The sequence below is a fragment of the Centruroides vittatus genome, unplaced genomic scaffold, assembly GCF_030686945.1.
Source record: "Centruroides vittatus isolate TY-2023 unplaced genomic scaffold, ASM3068694v2 contig_971, whole genome shotgun sequence".
NCBI lineage: Eukaryota > Metazoa > Arthropoda > Arachnida > Scorpiones > Buthidae > Centruroides > Centruroides vittatus.
In genome coordinates this window covers 2,754,046-2,780,901 of record NW_027122644.1, presented here as the reverse complement: position 1 = coordinate 2,780,901, position 26,856 = coordinate 2,754,046, and the positions used below count along the sequence as shown (strand labels likewise).

At 32.8% G+C, this 26,856-nt stretch overlaps 1 protein-coding gene across 1 annotated transcript; it reads left to right on the top strand.

Moving 5' to 3' along the window:
• Nucleotides 1–556: 556 nt before the first annotated feature.
• Nucleotides 557–26,651, top strand: LOC136985559 (uncharacterized). Its single transcript, XM_067282864.1, has 4 exons — nucleotides 557–663; nucleotides 4,492–4,565; nucleotides 19,679–25,706; nucleotides 25,784–26,651. The coding sequence occupies exons 1-4, from the start codon at nucleotides 623–625 to the stop codon at nucleotides 26,649–26,651; spliced, it is 7,011 nt and encodes a 2,336-aa protein (XP_067138965.1). The 5' UTR covers nucleotides 557–622.
• Nucleotides 26,652–26,856: the final 205 nt, after the last annotated feature.

Genomic DNA, 26,856 nt, shown 5'->3' with positions numbered 1-26,856 from the left:
TTTAAACTTTTAAAAGCCAGTGCAAAATAATTTCAAGTTAAAAACTACTTTTCCTAGCTCTTAACATTTTTAAATTTCAATCCAAACAATCTTAAAAGAGGAATAATTATACCAATTGAATGAAATTTGCATCTTTTGTTCCTCTTAAGACAGAAAGAACCAATGTATAAGACAGAAAGTTTAGTGAAATCACATATTGTACTTGAATATTTTGAAGAAAAGTAGATAAAAGATTATAATCTTTTGTAAAATAACAAAAAACCTCGTAACACATATCCTTCTAATCCTTTTCAAAAATATTGATTACGGTTTAGTGGCCTACATTTTATAATCATCTTAATATAACCCGTGCCATTTCAAAGGCGTCTAGACCTGAAAACACACGAAAGATTGATTCTTTGAAGTTTCTAATGATGGTATCAATTCATCAACAATTCTGATTCTAAAGAAAAATCCAATTCCGCGATATAGGTCAACTGTTTGAAATGAAGTATCCTAGGCAACCACGTTACTGCCCTGCATTCTGGGAATATGGCGATTGAAGGTAGAGTTAGACGGGTAGTTCGGGATTATTAGTTTTAATATGTAAAGAATAAGTACGGATTTCGAACACAGAACAACCATGGCAATGGAGAAGTGTATCTGCCAGCTATGTACTTGCGGGTGAGTTAATCGTTGACACTTTCTGTAAATATATATATTTTTTATTTTCGTTTTTATTTCAGTCTTGGTTAATGTGAGTTAAATGGAAAAGATGTGTTAGAACATAGATTTAATTTATAAATTCCGGTAATAACTTATCTGAAAAGTGCGTGCGTGCCACAAACATGCTTTAGTTTCCTTTACAAATCTTGAAGAAGGTTGTTTAGAATAGGAGTTTAGTAAAAGAATTTCAGATATTTCTTCACAGTTTTAACTACGGAAAGAAATTATGATTGTGTTGAGAATATGACACACGAAACTTTATTAATTAGTTAATAAAGTGTATATATATATACTTCATTAATTAATATTTTATATCTTATATATCTTTTTCAAAAATATTACAACAAAAATCAGATGGAATTGGAAAAAACTTACTGGAATTTCTCAATTGAAAATTGATCGAAATGTCGTAAAAAGAAAAACGTTTTCATGCGGTAAACAAAAACGATTATATAGAAAAATTGATTTTCTAGGAAATTGTTCATAAAAAATTAATTAGGTAATAAAACAATATATTTGAGAGTTAACTTTGTAATGACTTAATTAATCATTAACGTAGTTAATTAAACTAATTACAGTTTTACTCAAAATACTTTCAATTCCTGTTGAATTTTTGAGATGTTTAGATACTTTATTGCCACTTATTAATAGTAATCAATTAGGTCAATGAAGAAAAGAAATTCCACAGAATTTTATTTTTAAACTTTTTCGATTAATTTATAATCTTATTTTAATCAGTTAAAAACAGTTTATTAAAAAATTGAAGTAATGATTCAATTTAAATCACGAATAAAAATCGTTATTTTATATTATAATTCAGTATGAGAATACAAATGAATCAACACAAAAACAGTTTGTATTGACTTGGTTATATTTAATTGTAATTTAAAATTATCATAATTTTATTACACGGGGTTATTTTTGCAATTATATTATATTTTATAATATAAATAATTTTTTACGGTCGATAAATATTGAATTTTTATGTAAATATATTAAATAAAAATCCGGCCAACTACAGAATAAGATTTTTGTGGGTCGTGATATTTTTATACTTTTGATAAAAGATTTGATTGCAAAAAAACTTTATAAAAATACGAAATAAATTAATATAATATCACAAGAATTATAAACACGGTTGAAATATTTTGAAATTTTTAACATTCGAGAGGGAATTTTGTGTTATTTAAACGAGTGTCAAAAATGGTTCATAAACTTCACATCACTCTTTAAACAATACGAAATAAGCTATTAATAATTAATGATTCATATTATAACAAGTACGTTTGTATACATGAAAAAACAATCAAAAATATGTATAACCTTAGATCATCATCTCATAATTAATTAATTCCTTTTATCATGTTTCCAGGCTCCTCCTCCCATACTCTGAAAAAGAAATTACAATATTATTTACTAATGCAGTACATATCAACGTATTCTTAGTTATTAAAACACACGAAACACTTAAAATATAAGTGATTATCTGAATTATTAAAATCATTAATCAAGGGAATGCTTTGACAATTTTTTTAATGTCTGATATATTATAAAAGAAACACGCGAAAATATTTTTCTTTTAAAATAAAAATATTAATAATAATTAAATCAAGAACCCAGAACCCACTTCAAAATTAAAGGAGAGCTTATGAATTAAAAAAGAAAAAAATCCAGGATAACTCATGTCATCCAACAATGCCACACCCTTTATGTGACTAAGCCAAGGACGTAGAAAAGTAGAAGAAACATTAAAATAATGAGCTATGATAATATTGTTCTCTTTAATATTCACTTTATCGAATAAAAAAGAATATCCAGAAGTTTTATTTAATTAATTTTAAAACATTCCTACACTATCACGTATATAGGCTATACGGGCGTAGTTGTCTTTGTAAGCATACTTTTACCTGTCTAAACAATGTAAATAAATAAAAGAGAAGACTACATAGTCCGTTGCCATAACTGTTTTTAAACAAACTAAACATTAACCACCTTATTACAGAATTAAAAAACGAAATTATTATATCGATTATTTTAAAATAGACATCCTTAGCAACCTTGCTAACAAATAAAAAAATATATTCAGGAAGTATTTACAATAACGAATATCTTACGTTATAATTAACAAAGTGTAGCAGTCTAATTTTATTTTAATTTTTTCCCTTAAATAATCTAACTTTATAAATATAACTGTACCTTTGGGGATATGACAATTATGTATCTTACAAAGCTCTCCTACAATGACATAATATATGTAAATTTTACTTACGCTTCTCAGAAATTTACTTTAGTTTACAAATGAAATTATATAATCAATCAAAATTAAAGTAAAATATATAAAAAAAAATTCATACATTTATTTGAATAACTTTTACATTATTTTTAATCACTAATTTAAATCTTATATTTATAATAAAAGAACAAACATTGTATAACAAATGTAATCATGTATATTAAAATAATAAAGGGGAAAAATGTATTTAAATCGATCGATATTAGCCTTAAGTACTCAAAGAAATATTTACTCTTTAAATATTAATATTAAAATTTTCAAGAACTTTGATTTGAATACTTGTCTTGGCAACAATTTATATAAAAACAAAATGGCGTTATATCAACAAAAGAATATGGCGTGCTTTTGGTCTGAATGTAGTCTTCTTTAAGAGCAAGAGATAAGCATTTTTAAATAGCAAATATAATATAGATCAGATGAATTTAAATGAATACAAAACAGTATTGAACTTTATCATATATGTCACGGTTTGATGTAGATTAATATAAGGTCATTCACGATGTTCAGTAGAGTAGATCGTAATTACATTCTTTGCAAAATTTTCTGTGTGAATCAACATTATTTGGAATATTTTTCTTTTGTATGAGAATTTCAGTCAAGGCTTTCGAACTTCAATTTATTTCAAATGTATACGGCAATGAACTTTTTCTTCCTATAGAATTATTCACGTAAGTTATTGTTTCCATTGTATTATAAAATTTATAATCGCTAAATCTAATAAAACTATTAAAATTACAAATTTCTGTTCTTACGAATTCCCGAAATTGTCGTGATATGAATTCTTAAATACATCAATAAATTATATTTTCCAACGTATTTTTTCCTGAAAAATATCATTCAATAACTTGATAATTCCTGATAAATACTTTAATCTTGTCTACTTTAATGGATTAAGTTTGATATAAGCGGAATAAATCATCCGATCTTCTAGTTAATGATCCATCAAGGACATTGTCCAGTAGAGATCAGTGTCCTCAAGGTAGCATGAGTATATATATTTCAAACACTGTATCGTGGCAACGGCTTCAAAATTCGCTCCACCCTCGAATTAATCCAGGCCAAGTTCACATATAATAAAGTTTTGCCCGTTTCAAAATCGCTAGAGCAGTGAACGTTTCGGTTCTGTATGAGTGTACAACCATTCAGTAAGTGATAAGACCTATAATTGTCGAAAAATTATGTAAATTATGAGTTATTCTTTCTAATTTTTATTTTAAAATTAAGAAGCTTAAATCATAAAAAAAATTCGCTTTTTACCTTTCTTTGACCTCTTTTATTAGGAATTCACGGAAAATTACAGTTTTCCACTGTCATGTGAGACTTTTAGATTTTTAACTTTAAATTAGGTTAATTAGAATAATTTAAGTTCTATATTTTTTTATATAAATATAAAATTATAATATTAAATTTATTTTTTATTGAATTAAAGTTTTATATATATCTTGTATTTATTAATTGTTGTTTTGTATTATTTCAAATACTTTTTCTTTCAGCAATCATCGTTGCATACACTTTCCAGTGGGAAAGGTCATCTCTACCACCTGTCCAAACGGAATAGATGATGAAGGTAAAAATAATATTTATACAGCTTTAAAAATACGATAAAATTGAATTTATATTTTCGATTAAATATAATTTGTTGTAAAGAATGCTTCCTAACTTTACTGTATCTAAAACATATATAGAGCACTTAATTCTTCACTAAAAAATATTTAAAATGAGCAATAGCATAGTAATTTTGACACACGAAACTTGCAACAGTAACTGCGAGTGGCAACACTGTTGATGCGCTAGAACATAAAACAAGGAAACGATAACATGGCGGCTCCTCTCCAGCTGTGCACGAAACGAGATCAGTGTAATGTTATCCGAATTTTAACAAAAACCAATCGACATCTATTGGCATTTGCAGGTACAGTAAGAAGACGATTACATTTGTTGCTCACAGATGTACCAGTACAGTTCTAAGGTTCCAAAAGCAGCCACAGTTCTGTGAAAGATTCTCTATGGCAGGGACTGCAGTGAAAGCCATTGAGAATCTTCCACAGAATTGTGGCAATTTTTGGACCTTAAAAATCTACTCGTACACCTGTGTGTCACTCATGTAGTCGTCTCCTTACAGTACAGTACCTGCATGTGCTTATGGATGTTGATTGGTTTTTGTCAAAATTCGGACACTACATCACTCTCGCTTCGTGCATTGCTGGAGAGGCGCCGCCATTTATCGGTTCCTTTTCTAATGTTCTTGCCCATCAATAGTGTTGTCAGTCTCAGTTACTGTTGTCTCTGTCTCGGAAGTTTCATGTGTCAAAATTACGCCACTATTGCTCATCCTCCCGACTTTTAATGTCACTTTTCCGGTTTACTATTTAACGTACTGTACCTTATAATAACTTTTTAATATCAGTTATAAACAGTTAAGTAATTTACTAATATACATATTTTTAATTAAATTTAAAGGAAAGTATTATTGAATTAAAAATTTGATCAAATTTATATCTAAGTTAGGAATAAATTTATTAACAGTGAAACATCCCAAATTGATCGATTAAATTTCATATTGTGATTGATCACAGGTTTTGTTTCTTCCGTAATTCACCACGGAAATATTGTGTAGTTTCGTTTGGAAACGATACGATCATTAAATAGAATGAAACTAAAAAATAAAACTAATAAAATTCGAAAGTAATCACGAAAGCTACCACAATAGCACGAATATTTTTGAGTCTATCAAGACTCTTTATACCAAAAAAAAAAAAAGACGTACGATTTATTGAAATATACTTATTTATCAAAATTACAGCAAAAAATAAGAACATTGAAACTAATAAGTATATTTATCGAAGTGTTGGAATCATAAGAAAGAAGAACCTTTTTTCTAATTAATTCCATTGTTTATGACCTATGAAATAAATTGAAAATTATTCGATTTTTCGTGACCTTACTCCTGTATTAGTTGTTAAATTATGTACAGAAATCTATATTACACGACCCGTAAAGTAATATTGATCATTCTTACGATATTTATTGTAATGTTACCTTTATATCCTAATAATTATACACTAAAATTACTTATTAAAGTAAATCGAAGTATATTTTTCTGCAAAATCAACTTTGAGTTAATAATATTTAGAAATTAGTTTTAAAGATATAATTTTAATTTCATTTTCTCGTTATAACGATTTTATTTTATTTTTTAAAAAAGAGATATTGATCTGTGTCGCGTCAAAATATTCATCGATATATTGATGATGTAAGAATCTATCTATACTCGTTCTGTTTTCAATCAAAATGGAGATCTTTCGGATATAAAATTCGCAATTGTACAAGTTATAAGTGAAGTATATAAGTATTTATTAGAAAAAAAAATTCAGCTTTAATTATAATTATGAGGTATTATATTGTCTGGTGTTATCTATGTTAGATCTAATGAGTAGAGTCACGTTTAAAATTAGTGTTACACTTTAGGAAGTAGATCAATCGATCGAGACGAATTATATTATCGATACAGACCAGCAAATTTTTGTGCCATCAACTAACCTAAGTTAAAATTTAACAGACGTTATAGTAATAACCATGTTTTCTTCTTTCTAATTTATAATAATTTGCTCTGACTAAAGTAGTTAGCTACATAATTTTTATGCTGTTTTCAACTAGAAGAGGATATAAATTTCATTTTTTATAAATATGAAAATATGCGCTGCTTTTCACATTTTTCAGCAAAATGGATTAATCTAGGTTCGGTGGAATACTATTGACGGTAAACTTATATACAGTATAGTAAAAGGTAGGCTTGTTTGCATGATTTCATAGCAGATTCTTATACAACATACTAAAATATCTTATTTTATGTGTTTCTCATTGAATATTGTATTAGTTACTGTATATAATATTTTTTTAATATAAAAGACACGTTAACAAAAATAGCAATGTGTTTTATATTATATTTCCTTCCATAAATTAATTTTAGAGTACAGAATTTGAAAACACATTCTTATTTATTTAATAAAAAAAAGGAAGAAGCAATTATGAAATTTTTTTATTTTCTGTTTTATCTTCTCTTAATAATCCTCTAACTAATACAAATTTTTATTTTAAATTAATTATGATATCGCTTTTCTACTTCGTAACATCTTTATAAATTAGTTTTTTATTCGTTTTATTTTCTACTTTTTTTCCGGATATAAAATTGAAATTTGAAAATAAAACAAGCGTAGTGTTAATATATTCTTTTATTAATCAAATTTCAATAAAAGAAAAATAAACAAAGAAGCTTCATTTTAAAATGTTTGAATTATTTTAAACCCGAAATTATTTGTAATGTTTAACACAGCACGAATTCGATTATTTCTGATTATTTTGGAAACAAAACGGAACAAGAAAACAATAGAAAATAGAAAAACATAAGGCTAGGCCATTATTTAAGAGGAAAAAAAAGAACAATATCTATTCAAATTGCTAAAATTTCTTAAATTTGTAAATATAATTTCATATAAAGTCTATTTTTACTTCTAACTTGCTTAAGCAGGAAAAACGCTTCGGAACGGAGCGCGTTTCTGTTTAAAAAAGAAAAAAAAAACCAATTCGCCAATTCAACGAGCTGCAGAAATTTCTGAAATTAATTGAAAAATCTCAATGAAAATGAACAATGAAAATTGATACACGGGTACGTCTCGGCTTGATCTCAGAATTGAGACTAGTTTACCTGTCGTGACTACGGTTAATGATATCGTAATTTAAAAATTTTAAATAAAAGCACCGAAATTTAATGCTATTATCATGAAAATCACTTTGATAAACACCATATATTATTGAAATGACATTTCTAGATTTAAAAATAACAATGCTATTGCGAATTAAGTGGATCAAGTCGTTAGTCTGTATCCACGTTACTTCACTTGTTGAACTCATCGTTTAATTGGTTTAACATGCCGCATACCGGATAACCTCAATTTTTAAATGATAAAATAAATTCATTCATTAAACAAATGAGAGAACGTCCACTATTTATTAAATGCAGCGGCTCCAGACTGATCAGAATGGGGCTAACGCTTAAGAATTATGAAACTTTATACGTGAATGACTAAAATGTCGCTGACTCATTACGCCAATTTTAGATTAAATCAAGATGTATATTACTTAATCTTTAAATTTGAAGACACTAGGCGTAGGCAGAAGTGATTAGGGTTTTTCTACATGGATGTAAAAGTGATAGCAGGTGGACCGCTTTGATCCACGATTTCGCTGACGTTTTTTAGATCGAGATCGTTTCATCTTTTTCGCAATTATTTTAATGTTGCTAATATTAAATTCTGATGTTTCTTTTCGAAAGTTTTCAGTTACTGTACATGTAACCTACTCTTAATTTTTCATATTGCAAACACGGGAACGAATGCGTATCAACCTCCAATTAGATCCTTCAATTACAGCCATTTCTGCAACAGGTTGGATTGGTTAAATTACATTTTGACTATTTTATACTTAAATATTTTTTTATATTTTCGTATATTCTTTCATATTTTCCATGCAGAGTAAAAAATAGAAGACATTAATTTCTTTTATATAGAAATAGGCCCACTTTTTAAAATGCTTCATCGTAGAGAGTTGATAAAGTCATTGACATTTTGAGATAATTCCTGATCTTTGATTGTTGTATAGCATTTTTAAAGTAAATTTACAAGGAAAAAAAAACAAACTTTTTATATAAGGTTTCGAAATTTTGTCTTTTTTTAAATTTCATTAATTATTTGTAAATATTAATCATTAATAATTGTAAATATGAATCTTAAGTGTTCCTTTCAAATCGCGAACTAAAAAACATTAAGTTTAGCCTCATATATTTTTTATAATACAATTAGATAATCCATGTATTTATATTCTTTAAAAAGTTCTAGCCAAGAAACAGAACAATAAGAACAAATTGTTATTTTGCAGAATCGATTGCATTTTGTTTGCTCGATTATTTTAAGCTATTTACTTAAAATTTTACAGAAAAGTATTATTTATTGAGTGGTTCTTGTGCATAGAATTATCGCCGTTTACGAAGTATAACTAAGTACTTTATAAGGAAACGGGCAAGTTAAATAAAAAATAAAACTCCTCCTCGTTTATTTCTTAGAACATTTCCGAATAGTTCCGAATAGTCCGATTAGTACGATATGTTTTAAACAGTTTAGTTGTTTTGGAATAAACTTAATTAACATGATAATTGAGAATATTTTCGCTCTCAGGAAATCATTGACAATGAATTTTCTTTAGAATTAGAATATGAAGATGAGCATTATTGAAAGATAAAGAATAATAATCTAGTAGAATTGCGGAAATGTTTTGTATAGGAATGGAGAACTCATCTTTGTTGTACCAAACAATCAGACTGTCTCTTGCAAACACATTGAATGACAAGCTCATTCAAATGGTATGACAGTTTTTCAACTGGTTTTTTTCTTGCATCGATGAATATAACATTTAATATATTAAACTATCATATTTTGGTGAATAGAAGATAAATAAATCATTAATATCTAATATTTTTTCAATAGAATTCTAATTCGGATAAACTAGCTTATTCATTAATCTAAAAATTATGTTTTAAACAGTTTTATTATTCAAAGATAGATAATAATTTATATGATTTTTATATTTTAAACATCTTTCTTTTTAAAACTTTATTTTCATAGTCCCTGGTTAATCGCTACCGAAATAATTGACAATAGACATTCTAATTCCTTCGTACAGTTAATTTTAATTTTACGCCATACTGCACCTATAAAAATTTATAAATTCAATTACTGAGACAGGATTCAATACTGACGCTTCTACTTGTCTCTGGACGTTGACAAAGACTCAGTTGCAGCTGTTCGTGCTTGTCTCACGTTCAGATAATCGTTTTTGCTGGTGGTCTGTCTGGCCGTCCAGAACCTGGCCACCGTATGTTTGTTCTGCCGTATACATTGGCCTCTAACATCTTTTTCAATTAGGTTAGAACGGTCCAGATGGCGAGCAATTCTGAGAAAAGGCCATCTTACTTCATTTTTTATAATTAATAAATACTACGATAATTCATTCCTATTTATTTCAGAAAAATACTTTTTTTTTTAATTGCACAAATTACAATACACGTTTCTATTAAGTAGAGTAGGATCATTGTACGTAAATTATAATGATCGTGTTTTATATTTTGTGTAACTTATGCAGTTCATTTTATAATTTTTATAGCCTACGCCACAATTTTCATAATCTTCTATACTTTCTACACATTATATAACAAATAGCTTATAGTCAATAATAAATTTTTGAAGCATTTCCAAACTCTAGTGCTTGTTATTTTCTATATTAAAGAAAGACAGAGCTATTTTTCCTCCCTTTGAGTATGGTTTTTTTCATAAATGTCGCAAAATTATAGGAGTGCTTCGCAATTATTTGGAACTAATTTCATATATAGGCCTAATCTGGATTTTAAAAATAAATGAACGGGTTTAATAGTAAAATCACAACTTTTTATCAATAGGAAACACGCAACATAGAGAAGACGTTTTCACATAAATTAACATAAATATTTCAACAAATTAAAAAACAAAATATTTCTGGGTTTTAGCAGGTACATTTGATTTATTTTCATTTTTGTTGTTTCTTTATTCTGTTTAAACATTTTTATTTATGACTTCAATAAGAGAGATTCTTTCAACACACAACTGAAAGAATAGGTTAGGCTCGAATGTGCAGACGAGGAAATGTATGAGGCAGAACTAATGAAATTATTAAATTAAGTGCGAACTGTCCCGCATAGAAGAAAAATAATGGATTGTAAAGAAATTAAAACTTTGTTAATGATGCCCCTTAAGGATACGCATCTGTGTGTAAAACAGTGAAGTTTACATAGGTAACAGTTAAAGATAGCAGGGTTCTACAAAATATTGAGAGAGCATATTTGTATTTAATTCTGATTTATTCAATTAAGTTAGATTTTAATATAGTCTGCATTTAAATGATTTTTCATTGAATAATTTCTACATAACTACAAATTTTAAAGTGAATTAATCTTTTGTTTCTTTTTGTTGACGATTCGATTGGCTGAGAGTCGAGCGTTTTGCATCGATTGGTTAAAGCTTTGGGATTATGATCTACAAATGGTGTAAAGGTTTAGATAACAGTAATAACTTTTTAATTTCGCATTCTTTCTCATCTTGCAATTGTTTTAGAGAATAAAGTCCGTTCTATTATGAATTTATAACGGGTTAGAATATCTATACTACGTGAGAAGGTAGTCTTACTTATTACTTATTTATGAGAATTTGTATTTGAAATATCGTGATAAACTATAAACCTTGCATCATATTTCTGATTTGGTGAAATCGTAACTTTACTATGAAATATCTTGCAATGACTTTGTTCGTTTCTTCTCAATTTCGCATTTTGTGAATATTTAATTTTTAAATAACTCAATAATCAAGTGATTTTCCTTAATGTTTTCAGAAAACCCAATAAAATTGTTTGCAACGATAGAAACAATAAACTGAACTTTAGATTTTAAATCCAGGACATTACAGTATAACATAAGACGGAAAGATCAGGCAATTAGAATTTCATAAAAATAAAAAATTAAGAGGTTTTAAGCCCGATTTACACAAAGCGCAAGCAGCCAACATCTCAAGCTGTAAATTTGAATTTGGCTGCATTCGAATCTGGATTGCAAAACGAGTTCTTCTCGAAAGGTACCGGGAAGCTTCAATTCTAAGACAATGTGATAGATGTGTATTTTTCTCTGCCAGTGACATAAATACGTTTAAAATGTGAAAAAACAAGGTATTTCATTATAGAAACAATTGTAGAATAAACTCTCCGATGCAATCCCAGAAAACTGGAAAATCTCGCAACCCTAGTGTATGTAGCCAGCCGTTCAATAATAATCAACAAAGATGGTAGTGTTTGTTATAAGGATGTCGTTTCAATGCGCTGCGCTAAGACTTTCGCCTACTGTGGTGATATCACGAGTTCAAATCCCGATGTTTCTGGAATTACATTTTTCAAACTTTTGTTAAAATAGCAGCCTAACTATTTATAAATAATAATTAAATTAATTAAACAAAATAATATCTATTTAACAAGTTTTAGGGTATATGCACATACGCGGCGCGGCAACGAAAAGTGATGTAGCAAACGCATCTTCGCCGCGCGGTAGTATGATAACAAACGCGGCAATCTACTTAGATTTCGGCGCATGAGTACACTATTCAAGATGGCGGACGATACCGACATTGCAGTTATCTACGTGTTTACAAATTTCGTTTGATTTGAACGAAGATTTTGCATTAGATATATTTTCTTAGATCGAGAAAGAACTGATGTACAAAATACGCTTATTCCTCGATTAAGATCTCTCGATAAAGAATACTATTTCGAGTAAAATTCGTTTGTTTTATCTTTTGAATTAAATTACACATGATTATTTATGTAGAATTTGTGTTAAATTTATTATCCTTTCTTCTTTTTTCTAATATCAGTTGTCTCAGTTAACCGCGTTGAACTTTCCGCGGTTAAAACAACACGTGATTCTATGTTGAGTGAGAAAGGAACTGATAGAAATGCGTGACGTCATTCTGCCGCGTGGCATGTGTGCATCCACCCTTTTGGTTGTGAGCTTTTAAAGGGAAATCAAAACTTTTATCATTGTCAATAAAATAAAACAAGTGCCAACAATGTCTGAGGTTTTGTTTTCTGATACTTCTCATATAGTTTATTATACAGAAATAAGAAATTCGGAAGTTATTTAAAAGAAGTTCCTGTTTATTTCAAAGAATTGTTGAGAACTGACAGTAGAGTGGCGAACAATCGACAAGTATTTCGAAAAGGCAAAAATTGTGGAGGCCAGATGGCTGAGCAGTCAAAGTAGCAGCCTACTGCTCTGGAGGATCACCTACAAACTGAAAAAGTTTCATTCACATTTGCGTTTCTCCCTAAATACATTTTCCTCGTTGCTGAGAATATTATTCTACATCAGATTTATATGTAATAATTGCTTTACGCATCATAATATCCCCATGTTTATGATAATGAAATAGTTAATATGTCTTTATTTACGCTCGGCCATTTGTGTCAATTATTTAAGGTAGGGCGCATCAGCTGTGGAAAATAACCTGTGATATAATGTTCATTTATACTAAATTTTCATTGTAATATCGAAAAATCGGGTCAAACCTCTTGACATTCAAATCATGCGAAATATCTCCTTACTATCAATCTTGGAGAAAATCTTAGATAGGTTCCATTTTAATCGCATTTATTGGTTTGGGGAGTCCAGAGGATTATTCCATGAAGCCCAATATGGTTCGGTGCCAGCGTAGAGCTGTTGACGCATTGATGGACTTAGTTGGGCACATCAAACATCTGCTACAAAGCCACAAGCTTGTCTTCGGCCTCAGCCTACATCTGAGGATTGCATTTAATTCGGCCTGGTGGCCGCAAATTTTACGCTGTTTAGGTGAGTGCAATCGTCCAGCTAATTTATTCCATCTTGCTGCTAATTACTTTGAGGATAGAGAAGCAATTATCTCTCTCTCTCTCTCTCTCTCTCTCTCTCTCTCTCTCTCGGGGCATCTTTAATTTACACGTAAGCTACAACGTGGTTGTCCACAGGGGTCTGTTTGTGGGACATTTCTGTTCTGAGACATTTTATTTGATAACTTTTACCGTACCGACTTCAGCTACCAATGTCGTGTCTATGCATATGCAGACGACGCCATTTTGGTTTTCCCTGTCCCATCAAGATAGCCAGTAGCTACATAGAAAGGGTAGCTACTGGCTAGGGTTTCTCATTTCCCGGTCTTTTGCTCGTCCCGGGATCCCGGAACAAAATTAATTATTTTTAAGATATACAAAATATCATGAAATCAAATGATATATCAATAATTATTTTTCGTTTTTTAAAGTAATTTAATACGTTCTCTAATCTCCAAAATCATATTAATAATGCCGTGTATGATATATATTAAAACTTTGAATTACGTAGAAATTTTCACAAATAGAAAAACATTTATTAAAGTTTGCTGGTAACTGCATACAACAACAACAAAAATGCCTTTGAATTGAGTTGAAAATTTAAAAAAAAATGAACTTAGATCAAACTTCTAACTTAGAAGGTAATTTTTGTTTTTTGTTTTTTTTTTTAAATAAAATATAATACAAAATATTGTAAATTTTTAAAAGATTTTAAAAAGCAAAGATGGTCAATACTCCGATCACTCAATTTGATTCTTATTTTAGTAATGAAAAGTCCTGCTACCGAGAATGTTCTTTCCGATTCAATTGATGTAATTGGATTCCAATTACATCAATTGTTTAATGCAACGTGTTTAATGCGTTTAAGATAAAACAAATATTATGTGTTTTTCACCTGTATCCTGAAAGATTTCTAGTTCTTTTTCGAGATTGTAGTACTTCTTTTGTTCTCTAGTATTCTTGATTTGTCTACCTCGACTGCTTTAATAGAAACATTATAGCCCAATAATTCGGCAGTTCGTTTGTCTTTAATAATCAGGTTATGAAGAAAAACTTCATACTTGCAGACTTTGTACTCGTCTGTTTCCTTGCCCAATTTACACAGCTTGACGTTACGCAGTTATTGAAGCTACTGGGAATAGTTAAAAATTAAGATAGCATCAGCACAATTATTCCAGATATTACTGGTAAAGAATTTTGAGAGTCCTGTGACAAATAAGCTACGTGTTGATTATTGACCATTTGTGACGTGCCATAACGAGCAAAATTTAGAAAAAAATCTAATAAGTAGGTTTAAAATTAATAAATACAAATGTATTCTGACAGTTTACGAGTTAATTATACTTTCTATTTGCAAAATTTCCTCAACCTTAACATAAAATAAGGAAAAAGTGAATTTTTAAGAAATTCACTTTTTCCTTATTTTACGGGATAAGAAAAATTTTCCGCGATATTTTCCAGGTTAAAAAACAACCATGATCCCGGGATCCCGTTTGAGAAACCCTTTTACTGACATTCTTAAGAAAGCGTACAACTGGGCTGTGAGAAATAAACTCAGTTTTAACATGTAAAGACTAAGGGAATCGTTTTCTCCTCTCCGGGTGCCCCTAACCTTTACAGACGTGTGTCTTGTATCAGGTTTCGTAATGAATCGATAAAGGTTGTAAGTCATCTCACTTTCCTTGGGGTTGTGATTGATCATAAACTCTCCTGGAAACAGCATATAAGACACATTACTAGTCGAAGTAACTTGGCCTTTAATGGTCTTTTAAGGCTCGCCAGATGTAATTGGGACCTCGGTTTTGAGGCAACTAATGCCATATATGATTGCCTGTTTTTACCAACCATCTCATATACATCTGCTGTTGGAGCGCTGCTGCCTCTCAATCTCATAACCATCGGCTTCTGAGGTCTGCAAAACGGATGCCTTATTACAACTTACCAGGTGCTATTCCACCGTTTCGAATGCAGCCCTCCCTGTGGTGGCTGGGAAGCTCCACATCCTCCAGTTTCTCCAATTTAATAGCAAATGTTTCTGTATCTCTAGGGGCAGGAATGTAAAACTACAGGAATGATTAATGGAACTACCTTAAATGCTACCATGTTTGAATTAGACAGGCCCGTAAGGCATGATGTGGGAGTGTAGACTCCCACATCATACCTTAAGGAAGGGACTCTCTCCTCGTGTTACCTTTACAGAGATTGAAGCTTGTACAGATGGATCCAAATCAACGGATGGCACAGCAAGTGCCTTTATGATCTTTCAGGTCGGTGAAGAGGTTTACAATGATTCCTTCGCTCTACACCCGAATGCTCTGTTTTCCAAGCTGAGATCTTCGCTGTATTGATGGCAATCAACTAGTGAAATACTAACTTTGTAAACAAACTCATAAACATCACAGACAGTGCTGTGACTGTTGCTGCTCTGGGGAATAGGGATAACACTCACTCTGTTGCAAATGACATCTTCGCTGCAGCTTCTACGTCTTTTAACAAGTATGCCATCAATTGGATCAAAGGACACAGCGGCATTCTGGGCAATGAACGGGTTGACTTCCTGGCGCGAAACGTAACGCCTAACCCTGATACGCTTCTTGCCTACAATCTCATTCCTAAGTCAAGCTTTAAATAACTTATCTGGAACAAGGCCTTGGAGATCTGGCAGATAGATTGGGCCAAGATCCCACAACAGCACATAACAAGAAGTTTTATCCAAAGGTCAAGGAATGTGTTCACAGAAAATGGATTCAGCCCACACATGATTTAGCCCAATTTTTGACAGAACACGGGCGCTTTCGTGTTTACCTGAAAAGGTTTCGCCACTCTAATTCTGACTGCTGTTAGCTCTGTGGGGTGCGGAACGGTGTCATGCACTATTTATACAACTGTCCTATGCTGGATGACATCAGACATCAGTGCATGCAGCATGGCAATATGAACAATAGACTGGCCAGTAAAGCCTGATTTTTTCTTACAAAGCAACAGCAACTTTAAAGGAATTTGTTTCACTCTACTCTAATAGATGTGGGATCCGTTGACCTACTCCAGTGATCTGATTCACTCTAGTCTTGGTGCCAATGTATATACACGCTTTGCTCTGCTATAACAACATGTAGACTTTGATGTACAACAATGTTACTTTAGTTATAGTTTACTTTTATATTTATTCTTTTATTTTATTGCTTTAAAAATCAATTCTTTAAATATTTCTTCAAAAAAATTGATGAGACTTCATAGGTTAAATCCGAAGAAATTAACCGATTTTTTGTCTGGATCACATTTCATCAGAGACAAAACTTATGAGTGTTATCTTCGTTATTCTTTATTCACTATGCATTTCGGGTGCAAGATTTTTTTGTGTAACTTGCACCCCTCTCAGGTGTTACATTTCTACAAATTGGTATAAATACAATTGTTACAGTGATTATTATGGTAAAATTACAACTTCCATTATTTTGATATATTTACACAATAGTGAACCAACCTGTTTTATGTTTAGACATACAGCTACGCGGTGTTGTTGTTGTATCCCCTAAGGTATTTCTAACTGTCTTTCTTTCTGTTTGCTTGCTCTTTAGCCCCTCTCATTTCCTCCCATACGTTGTCAATCTCCATGCCATTATTTAAGTTTATGGTTTTGTTTTTATTAACAATTGCGAAGTGTTCTTTGAATTTACGTAGATAACTGTCTTTTTCTCTGTCTTTTACACTTTTTTTTATTGATTGTGCATCCAAACCTGCTGCAGTGATTTGTCTATGGTTTTTGGTTATATTTAAGTATAATTGCTGCTTCATGTTCTTTTCTTCTGGTTCTGAGTTGCCTTCCTGTTTCTCCAATGTATATTGCTGGTTTTTTACATGTACATTTTATCTCATATACCACTCCTGCTTCGTTTAGTATTTCGTTATTTTTAATTTTATTGATATTGATGTTGTTTTTAATTTTATTTTTTAGTTTGGCTGCTAGTATAACACCACGTTTCCTGAAAACTTTTCTATATTTTTCAAATGTTCCTTTAATATAGGGGAATGACGTACATATAATATTCTCATTTATTATTTTTAACATTGAATCTGTTTTTTATAAATGTAGTTATCCATTTTTTTAGTAATCTGTTTCGGTAATTGTTCAAGATAAAAGTATTTATTAATTCTTTTTTTTTCTTTTTTGTTTTTCTGTCTTCAGCCTTAGATGTTCTGTTCCATGTCTTTGATAGTGCCGTTATAAAATTATTTCTTTTTATTGTTATAGGACTATACGATTTATAATTAAGAAGTTTATCTACATTGCTGCTTTTTTTGTGAGGTTTTATATTGATAGTGTTTTTTCCCCGTTTAAAGTTATGTCTAGATAATTAATTTCATTTTTATTTTCTGTTTCACTTTCAAACTTTAGAGTATTGCTTAGTGTGTTCGCATAGTTGTATATTATATTTTCATTAGTTATTTCTTTGTCGTATATTATGATGATATCATCCACATATCTAGCCATAAATATTATTCCGTTTAAGTTTGCTATTTTTTTATCTATTTCTTTCATGCATATTTCTGCAAGTTTTAGTCCGGTTATTGTCCCCATACTAATACCATTTTTCTGTCTATATATTTTTTCATCTATATGAAAGTAATTATTTAAAACTGTATTTTATTAATTCTAGCAGCTAGCTATGTATGTCTAGATTGTGTAGGCTTTTTTCAATTAATTCCCATTTTATTGATGGGTACATTATGTCCAAACTTAGTAGCCTATATGTTGGTTTCATTTTTACACACATCAGTTTTCTTATTAATTCGTCGGTGTTTTTTATTGAGTAGTCTGAATATAGGACTATTTTAAGTTTTTTCTTTATAAACAGTTCTAAATTAGATAATATTGTGTGTTTAAAATCTACTAATGGTCTGCATATATCCCCTGCTTTGTGTTTTTAGACTTATTTCAAGCTGTGGTTTTCTGATGTCGTTATAGTTGAGTATTTGTTTTTTCTCAGCTGGTGATACCTTTTTGTTTATATAATTTTGTGATTTCTTTCTTCATCCATTTTTTTATTTCTTCTTTTGGTTCTTGTTAGTTCAACAAAATCATTCGTTAACACTATTTCAAATTTTTTCGTTTTTTCCCATTCTTTATCAACGATGATGATTTGATTGGTTTTATCTCCTTTGATTATATTTAAATTATTTTTCTTTAACTATTTTTTCAATATTGTATATTTTTTTGAATAATCTTTTCCCCCTATCTCTTAACATTATCTCCCTGTTTTTTAGTTTTTTAATGTCTTCTTTTATTCTATTACACCTATACTCTATTTTTATCTGATTTACCGCTTTATCAATTTCGGATATTATATTAATTGCTTTGCCGTTTATTGTATTCTAGTCCTAGTTTCAGTATGTTTGTAATGTTTTTCGGTATTATTTTATTTGTCTTATTAACTATTAACTTACTTTCCCAACTTTTTTCACTTGGCATTGGGTATCCGAATAGTTTTTTTAGTTTCTGATCTTTTTTTGTATTTTCAGTCGGTAAATTCTTTAGTTGGTTCTGTATTTCCTTGTAGTCTTCTTATTCGTCGTTTCAATATGAACATTTTTTTAGTTTTTAATTTTATTGTAGCTTTTATGATTTGTATCTCGATCTTCCATATGTCTCTACTTTGTATGTTTGCTGAGATGGATTTGGGTAGGCTTAACATATTTGGTGTGGATTCCTCTCTTAAAAAACATTTGAAGTATTGTATGTCTATTTTGCATCTTGTATCACCAACAGCATGTATCTACTATGTATTTTTCTGTATTTCTGCCTGGCTGTGCTCAGTGGTGTCAGACAATAAAAATTATTTTAACTGACTCACTGACTAATATTTATCACAATATTAAATAAGTTGTTATTTAGCTTAGCGATTTCAAATACAAGTTTCATTTCAAAAGATCTAGAATCACAGTAATTGTTACAGTGCTGTTCCACTTGCTCTGCACGGTGAAGCTTCGTATTATATACATGATACACCCCGCATTAGTCCACCCGTATTTTGGAACGGTGTTCTCTATCTTTTACTCAATAGAACCTCAAAATGTTCATTTATACAGTATTCATAACGATATATGCCGGAATTTAATCATTTTAATTCATATAAATAATAATTCTCTTTATCAAATTTTATATATAATAATAATATATATTTACAGATCAATTAAAATCAAAAAGAAAACAGTGGGAGGTATCTCCAGAGCACGTACAAAGAATATATAAATCGTATCAAATTAACGAAAAAGAAAACATGACAAATCACAGTATGAAGTTGCAAGACACAGCTATAACAAAGCAACTAAAAGGAAATGGAGAAAATACAAGAAAACCACTGCATGCGTCAAACATCAAAGAAGGTGATCAGTTCCAAACATTCAAGAGAGAACGAAAAGAAATTTTAAAATTAGATGGAAAGATGGAATATACAATTCATAAAAATGATTTGGCAGAAAAAGAAATTGAAAAATACAAACAGAAAAGACCAACAACAACACTAAAGACAGAAGAGCAAATCCAGTCTCAAAGTATTTATCAAAAGGAATACAAAAGCAAAACGAAAAAATTAGATAATAATACTGAAACCAAAAGAGTACAGAATGAAGTATTAAAAAGAAGTGGAACTCAGTATGAAACAACTACAAATATCGATTATCCAGCAAAAAAAATAGAAATACAAAAGCAAACTCGACCAAAAACATCTTACAGACAAGAAGGACTGATGGATTTAAAAACAACAACACAACAGTCTTTCAAAGTATTACCAATAGAAAAAACACAGAGAATTAGACCGCAACAAACTCTAACATCAGAACAAACACCTTTCATAGATGATACCACCACCAAGAGTGAATACAAACAGTGGAACATAACCAGAAGTGATATCAAAAAACCAAAAGAAAATCTAAGACAGGAGGGTGAAATGGACTTCTCAACGACAGCACAGGCTGACTTTGTTCCTAAAGAAGCAGAAAAGGCAAGAGGTCAGAGACCACCGACAATGTCAAAATACGAAGGCCACATGGACCTGACCACAACAGCACAATCTGATTTTGTTGCTAAGCAGACAGAGAGAGTGAGAGGCCAACGTCCAATGACAACATCAAAATATGAAGGCCACATGGACCTGACCACAACAGCACAATCTGATTTTGGTGCTAAACAGACAGAGAGAGTGAGAGGCCAACGTCCAATGACAACATCAAAATATGAAGGCCACATGGACCTGACCACAACAGCACAATCTGATTTTGGTGCTAAACAGACAGAGAGAGTGAGAGGCCAACGTCCAATGACTACGTCAAAAAACGAAGGCGACATGGATTTAACAACAACGACTCAGCAATCATTCCAGGTTCTACCTATGGAAAAAACACAAAGCTTCAAGCCTGAACCACAATTAATACAAGACCAAACGCCTTTCATTGACGATACCACCACCAAAAGTGAATACAAACAGTGGAACATAACCAGAAGTGATATCAGACGGCCAAAAGAAAATCTAAGACAAGAGGGTGAAATGGACTTCTCAACAACAGCACAGGCCGACTTTGTTCCTAAAGAAGCAGAAAGGGCAAGAGGTCAGAGACCGCCGACAACGTCAAAATACGAAGGCGACATGGACCTGACCACAACAGCACAGTCTGATTTTGGTGCTAAACAGACAGAGAGAGTGAGAGGCCAACGTCCAATGACTACGTCAAAAAACGAAGGCGACATGGATTTAACAACAACGACTCAGCAATCATTCCAGGTTCTACCTATGGAAAAAACACAAAGCTTCAAGCCTGAACCACAATTAATACAAGACCAAACGCCTTTCATTGACGATACCACCACCAAAAGTGAATACAAACAGTGGAACATAACCAGAAGTGATATCAGACGGCCAAAAGAAAATCTAAGACAAGAGGGTGAAATGGACTTCTCAACAACAGCACAGGCCGACTTTGTTCCTAAAGAAGCAGAAAGGGCAAGAGGTCAGAGACCGCCGACAACGTCAAAATACGAAGGCGACATGGACCTGACCACAACAGCACAGTCTGATTTTGGTGCTAAACAGACAGAGAGAGTGAGAGGCCAACGTCCAATGACTACGTCAAAAAACGAAGGCGACATGGATTTAACAACAACGACTCAGCAATCATTCCAGGTTCTACCTATGGAAAAAACACAAAGCTTCAAGCCTGAACCACAATTAATACAAGACCAAACGCCTTTCATTGACGATACCACCACCAAAAGTGAATACAAACAGTGGAACATAACCAGAAGTGATATCAGACGGCCAAAAGAAAATCTAAGACAAGAGGGTGAAATGGACTTCTCAACAACAGCACAGGCCGACTTTGTTCCTAAAGAAGCAGAAAGGGCAAGAGGTCAGAGACCGCCGACAACGTCAAAATACGAAGGCGACATGGACCTGACCACAACAGCACAGTCTGATTTTGGTGCTAAACAGACAGAGAGAGTGAGAGGCCAACGTCCAATGACTACGTCAAAAAACGAAGGCGACATGGATTTAACAACAACGACTCAGCAATCATTCCAGGTTCTACCTATGGAAAAAACACAAAGCTTCAAGCCTGAACCACAATTAATACAAGACCAAACGCCTTTCATTGACGATACCACCACCAAAAGTGAATACAAACAGTGGAACATAACCAGAAGTGATATCAGACGGCCAAAAGAAAATCTAAGACAAGAGGGTGAAATGGACTTCTCAACAACAGCACAGGCCGACTTTGTTCCTAAAGAAGCAGAAAGGGCAAGAGGTCAGAGACCGCCGACAACGTCAAAATACGAAGGCGACATGGACCTGACCACAACAGCACAGTCTGATTTTGGTGCTAAACAGACAGAGAGAGTGAGAGGCCAACGTCCAATGACTACGTCAAAAAACGAAGGCGACATGGATTTAACAACAACGACTCAGCAATCATTCCAGGTTCTACCTATGGAAAAAACACAAAGCTTCAAGCCTGAACCACAATTAATACAAGACCAAACGCCTTTCATTGACGATACCACCACCAAAAGTGAATACAAACAGTGGAACATAACCAGAAGTGATATCAGACGGCCAAAAGAAAATCTAAGACAAGAGGGTGAAATGGACTTCTCAACAACAGCACAGGCCGACTTTGTTCCTAAAGAAGCAGAAAGGGCAAGAGGTCAGAGACCGCCGACAACGTCAAAATACGAAGGCGACATGGACCTGACCACAACAGCACAGTCTGATTTTGGTGCTAAACAGACAGAGAGAGTGAGAGGCCAACGTCCAATGACTACGTCAAAAAACGAAGGCGACATGGATTTAACAACAACGACTCAGCAATCATTCCAGGTTCTACCTATGGAAAAAACACAAAGCTTCAAGCCTGAACCACAATTAATACAAGACCAACCGCCTTTCATTGACGATACCACCACCAAAAGTGAATACAAACAGTGGAACATAACCAGAAGTGATATCAGACGGCCAAAAGAAAATCTAAGACAAGAGGGTGAAATGGACTTCTCAACAACAGCACAGGCCGACTTTGTTCCTAAAGAAGCAGAAAGGGCAAGAGGTCAGAGACCGCCGACAACGTCAAAATACGAAGGCGACATGGACCTGACCACAACAGCACAGTCTGATTTTGGTGCTAAACAGACAGAGAGAGTGAGAGGCCAACGTCCAATGACTACGTCAAAAAACGAAGGCGACATGGATTTAACAACAACGACTCAGCAATCATTCCAGGTTCTACCTATGGAAAAAACACAAAGCTTCAAGCCTGAACCACAATTAATACAAGACCAAACGCCTTTCATTGACGATACCACCACCAAAAGTGAATACAAACAGTGGAACATAACCAGAAGTGATATCAGACGGCCAAAAGAAAATCTAAGACAAGAGGGTGAAATGGACTTCTCAACAACAGCACAGGCCGACTTTGTTCCTAAAGAAGCAGAAAGGGCAAGAGGTCAGAGACCGCCGACAACGTCAAAATACGAAGGCGACATGGACCTGACCACAACAGCACAGTCTGATTTTGGTGCTAAACAGACAGAGAGAGTGAGAGGCCAACGTCCAATGACTACGTCAAAAAACGAAGGCGACATGGATTTAACAACAACGACTCAGCAATCATTCCAGGTTCTACCTATGGAAAAAACACAAAGCTTCAAGCCTGAACCACAATTAATACAAGACCAAACGCCTTTCATTGACGATACCACCACCAAAAGTGAATACAAACAGTGGAACATAACCAGAAGTGATATCAGACGGCCAAAAGAAAATCTAAGACAAGAGGGTGAAATGGACTTCTCAACAACAGCACAGGCCGACTTTGTTCCTAAAGAAGCAGAAAGGGCAAGAGGTCAGAGACCGCCGACAACGTCAAAATACGAAGGCGACATGGACCTGACCACAACAGCACAGTCTGATTTTGGTGCTAAACAGACAGAGAGAGTGAGAGGCCAACGTCCAATGACTACGTCAAAAAACGAAGGCGACATGGATTTAACAACAACGACTCAGCAATCATTCCAGGTTCTACCTATGGAAAAAACACAAAGCTTCAAGCCTGAACCACAATTAATACAAGACCAACCGCCTTTCATTGACGATACCACCACCAAAAGTGAATACAAACAGTGGAACATAACCAGAAGTGATATCAGACGGCCAAAAGAAAATCTAAGACAAGAGGGTGATATGGACTTCTCAACAACAGCACAGGCCGACTTTGTTCCTAAAGAAGCAGAAAGGGCAAGAGGTCAGAGACCGCCGACAACGTCAAAATACGAAGGCGACATGGACCTGACCACAACAGCACAGTCTGATTTTGGTGCTAAACAGACAGAGAGAGTGAGAGGCCAACGTCCAATGACTACGTCAAAAAACGAAGGCGACATGGATTTAACAACAACGACTCAGCAATCATTCCAGGTTCTACCTATGGAAAAAACACAAAGCTTCAAGCCTGAACCACAATTAATACAAGACCAACCGCCTTTCATTGACGATACCACCACCAAAAGTGAATACAAACAGTGGAACATAACCAGAAGTGATATCAGACGGCCAAAAGAAAATCTAAGACAAGAGGGTGATATGGACTTCTCAACAACAGCACAGGCCGACTTTGTTCCTAAAGAAGCAGAAAGGGCAAGAGGTCAGAGACCGCCGACAACGTCAAAATACGAAGGCGACATGGACCTGACCACAACAGCACAGTCTGATTTTGGTGCTAAACAGACAGAGAGAGTGAGAGGCCAACGTCCAATGACTACGTCAAAAAACGAAGGCGACATGGATTTAACAACAACGACTCAGCAATCATTCCAGGTTCTACCTATGGAAAAAACACAAAGCTTCAAGCCTGAACCACAATTAATACAAGACCAACCGCCTTTCATTGACGATACCACCACCAAAAGTGAATACAAACAGTGGAACATAACCAGAAGTGATATCAGACGGCCAAAAGAAAATCTAAGACAAGAGGGTGATATGGACTTCTCAACAACAGCACAGGCCGACTTTGTTCCTAAAGAAGCAGAAAGGGCAAGAGGTCAGAGACCGCCGACAACGTCAAAATACGAAGGCGACATGGACCTGACCACAACAGCACAGTCTGATTTTGGTGCTAAACAGACAGAGAGAGTGAGAGGCCAACGTCCAATGACTACGTCAAAAAACGAAGGCGACATGGATTTAACAACAACGACTCAGCAATCATTCCAGGTTCTACCTATGGAAAAAACACAAAGCTTCAAGCCTGAACCACAATTAATACAAGACCAACCGCCTTTCATTGACGATACCACCACCAAAAGTGAATACAAACAGTGGAACATAACCAGAAGTGATATCAGACGGCCAAAAGAAAATCTAAGACAAGAGGGTGAAATGGACTTCTCAACAACAGCACAGGCCGACTTTGTTCCTAAAGAATCAGAAAGGGCAAGAGGTCAGAGACCGCCGACAACGTCAAAATACGAAGGCGACATGGACCTGACCACAACAGCACAGTCTGATTTTGGTGCTAAACAGACAGAGAGAGTGAGAGGCCAACGTCCAATGACTACATCAAAAAACGAAGGCGACATGGATTTAACAACAACGACTCAGCAATCATTCCAGGTTCTACCTATGGAAAAAACACAAAGCTTCAAGCCTGAACCACAGCTGTAATACAAGATCAAAGTCCTTTTTTGGATACTACTACTACCAGAAGTGAATTTAAACAATTTAATTTGTATAAAAGTGAAGTAAGAAAGCCAGCAGACAATTTGAAACAGGAAGGTGAAATGCATTTTTCTACTTCATCACAGACAGATTTTACTTCAAATGCTAGAGGAAAAGCAATTGATGAGTCTACTTCAACACAGACAAATTTTACTTCAAATGCTAGAGGAAAAGCAATTGATGAGTCTACTTCAACACAGACAAATTTTACTTCAAATGCTAGAGGAAAAGCAATTGATGAGTTTAGAAAGTCCAATTTAAAGAACAGCATATATGGGATACGAAATAGGGATTCTCATGTTTTTGAAAATGGTAAATTTGAAAAAAACGGTAAAAGAAATGAATACCCTGGATTTGGTCATAATGTTACATTTTTACATGACTATTCAACGGATGTTAATTATATAAGTACTACACAATCTTCATATCAAGGTTTGCAAACCGATCGCCCTAATGTCCTGCGTCCAAAATCTTCTTTATATTTTTTAAACAGAAACGGGATTAAATATAGTGAGAAAAATTTTAATGGTTTTCCAATTCAATCTACTAGCCATTCAGAGTTCGGTAAAAGTGAAAGTTTTGTTCGGACAAAAGCAGCTAGACCTCCAACTTCACAAAAAGTTGGAGAAGGATTATTAGATACAAGGACTACAAACCAAGTTACTTTCATAGATCCATCCAAACAAGCAATACAAAGGATTAATTTAGAAAAGCCACCAAATCATAGAATATTTGAAAGTGGTGGTGCATTTGATGGAGGAACTACGTATGCTAGTAGTTTTACTCCTACTGGTCTACATTGTCCTGTTTTAGATATTGATGCAAAGTATTCATATAAAGGAGAACATGGAGGTCATAAATTTTATTTGCCGGTTGTACAAAATTAAATTGAAAATTAATTTTAAATTTCATTTATAAAATTGAAACTTTAAAAAGTTATGTATATCGGAACTGTCAGATGTATATATACTATATATACACTATATATTTGTATTAAATAGTCCATCTTCATGCAGAATTAACTTTTATTACTTGATACTTCTTGAATGATACTTTGTTTTAGATTATTTATGATAAATTGTAATAAATTAT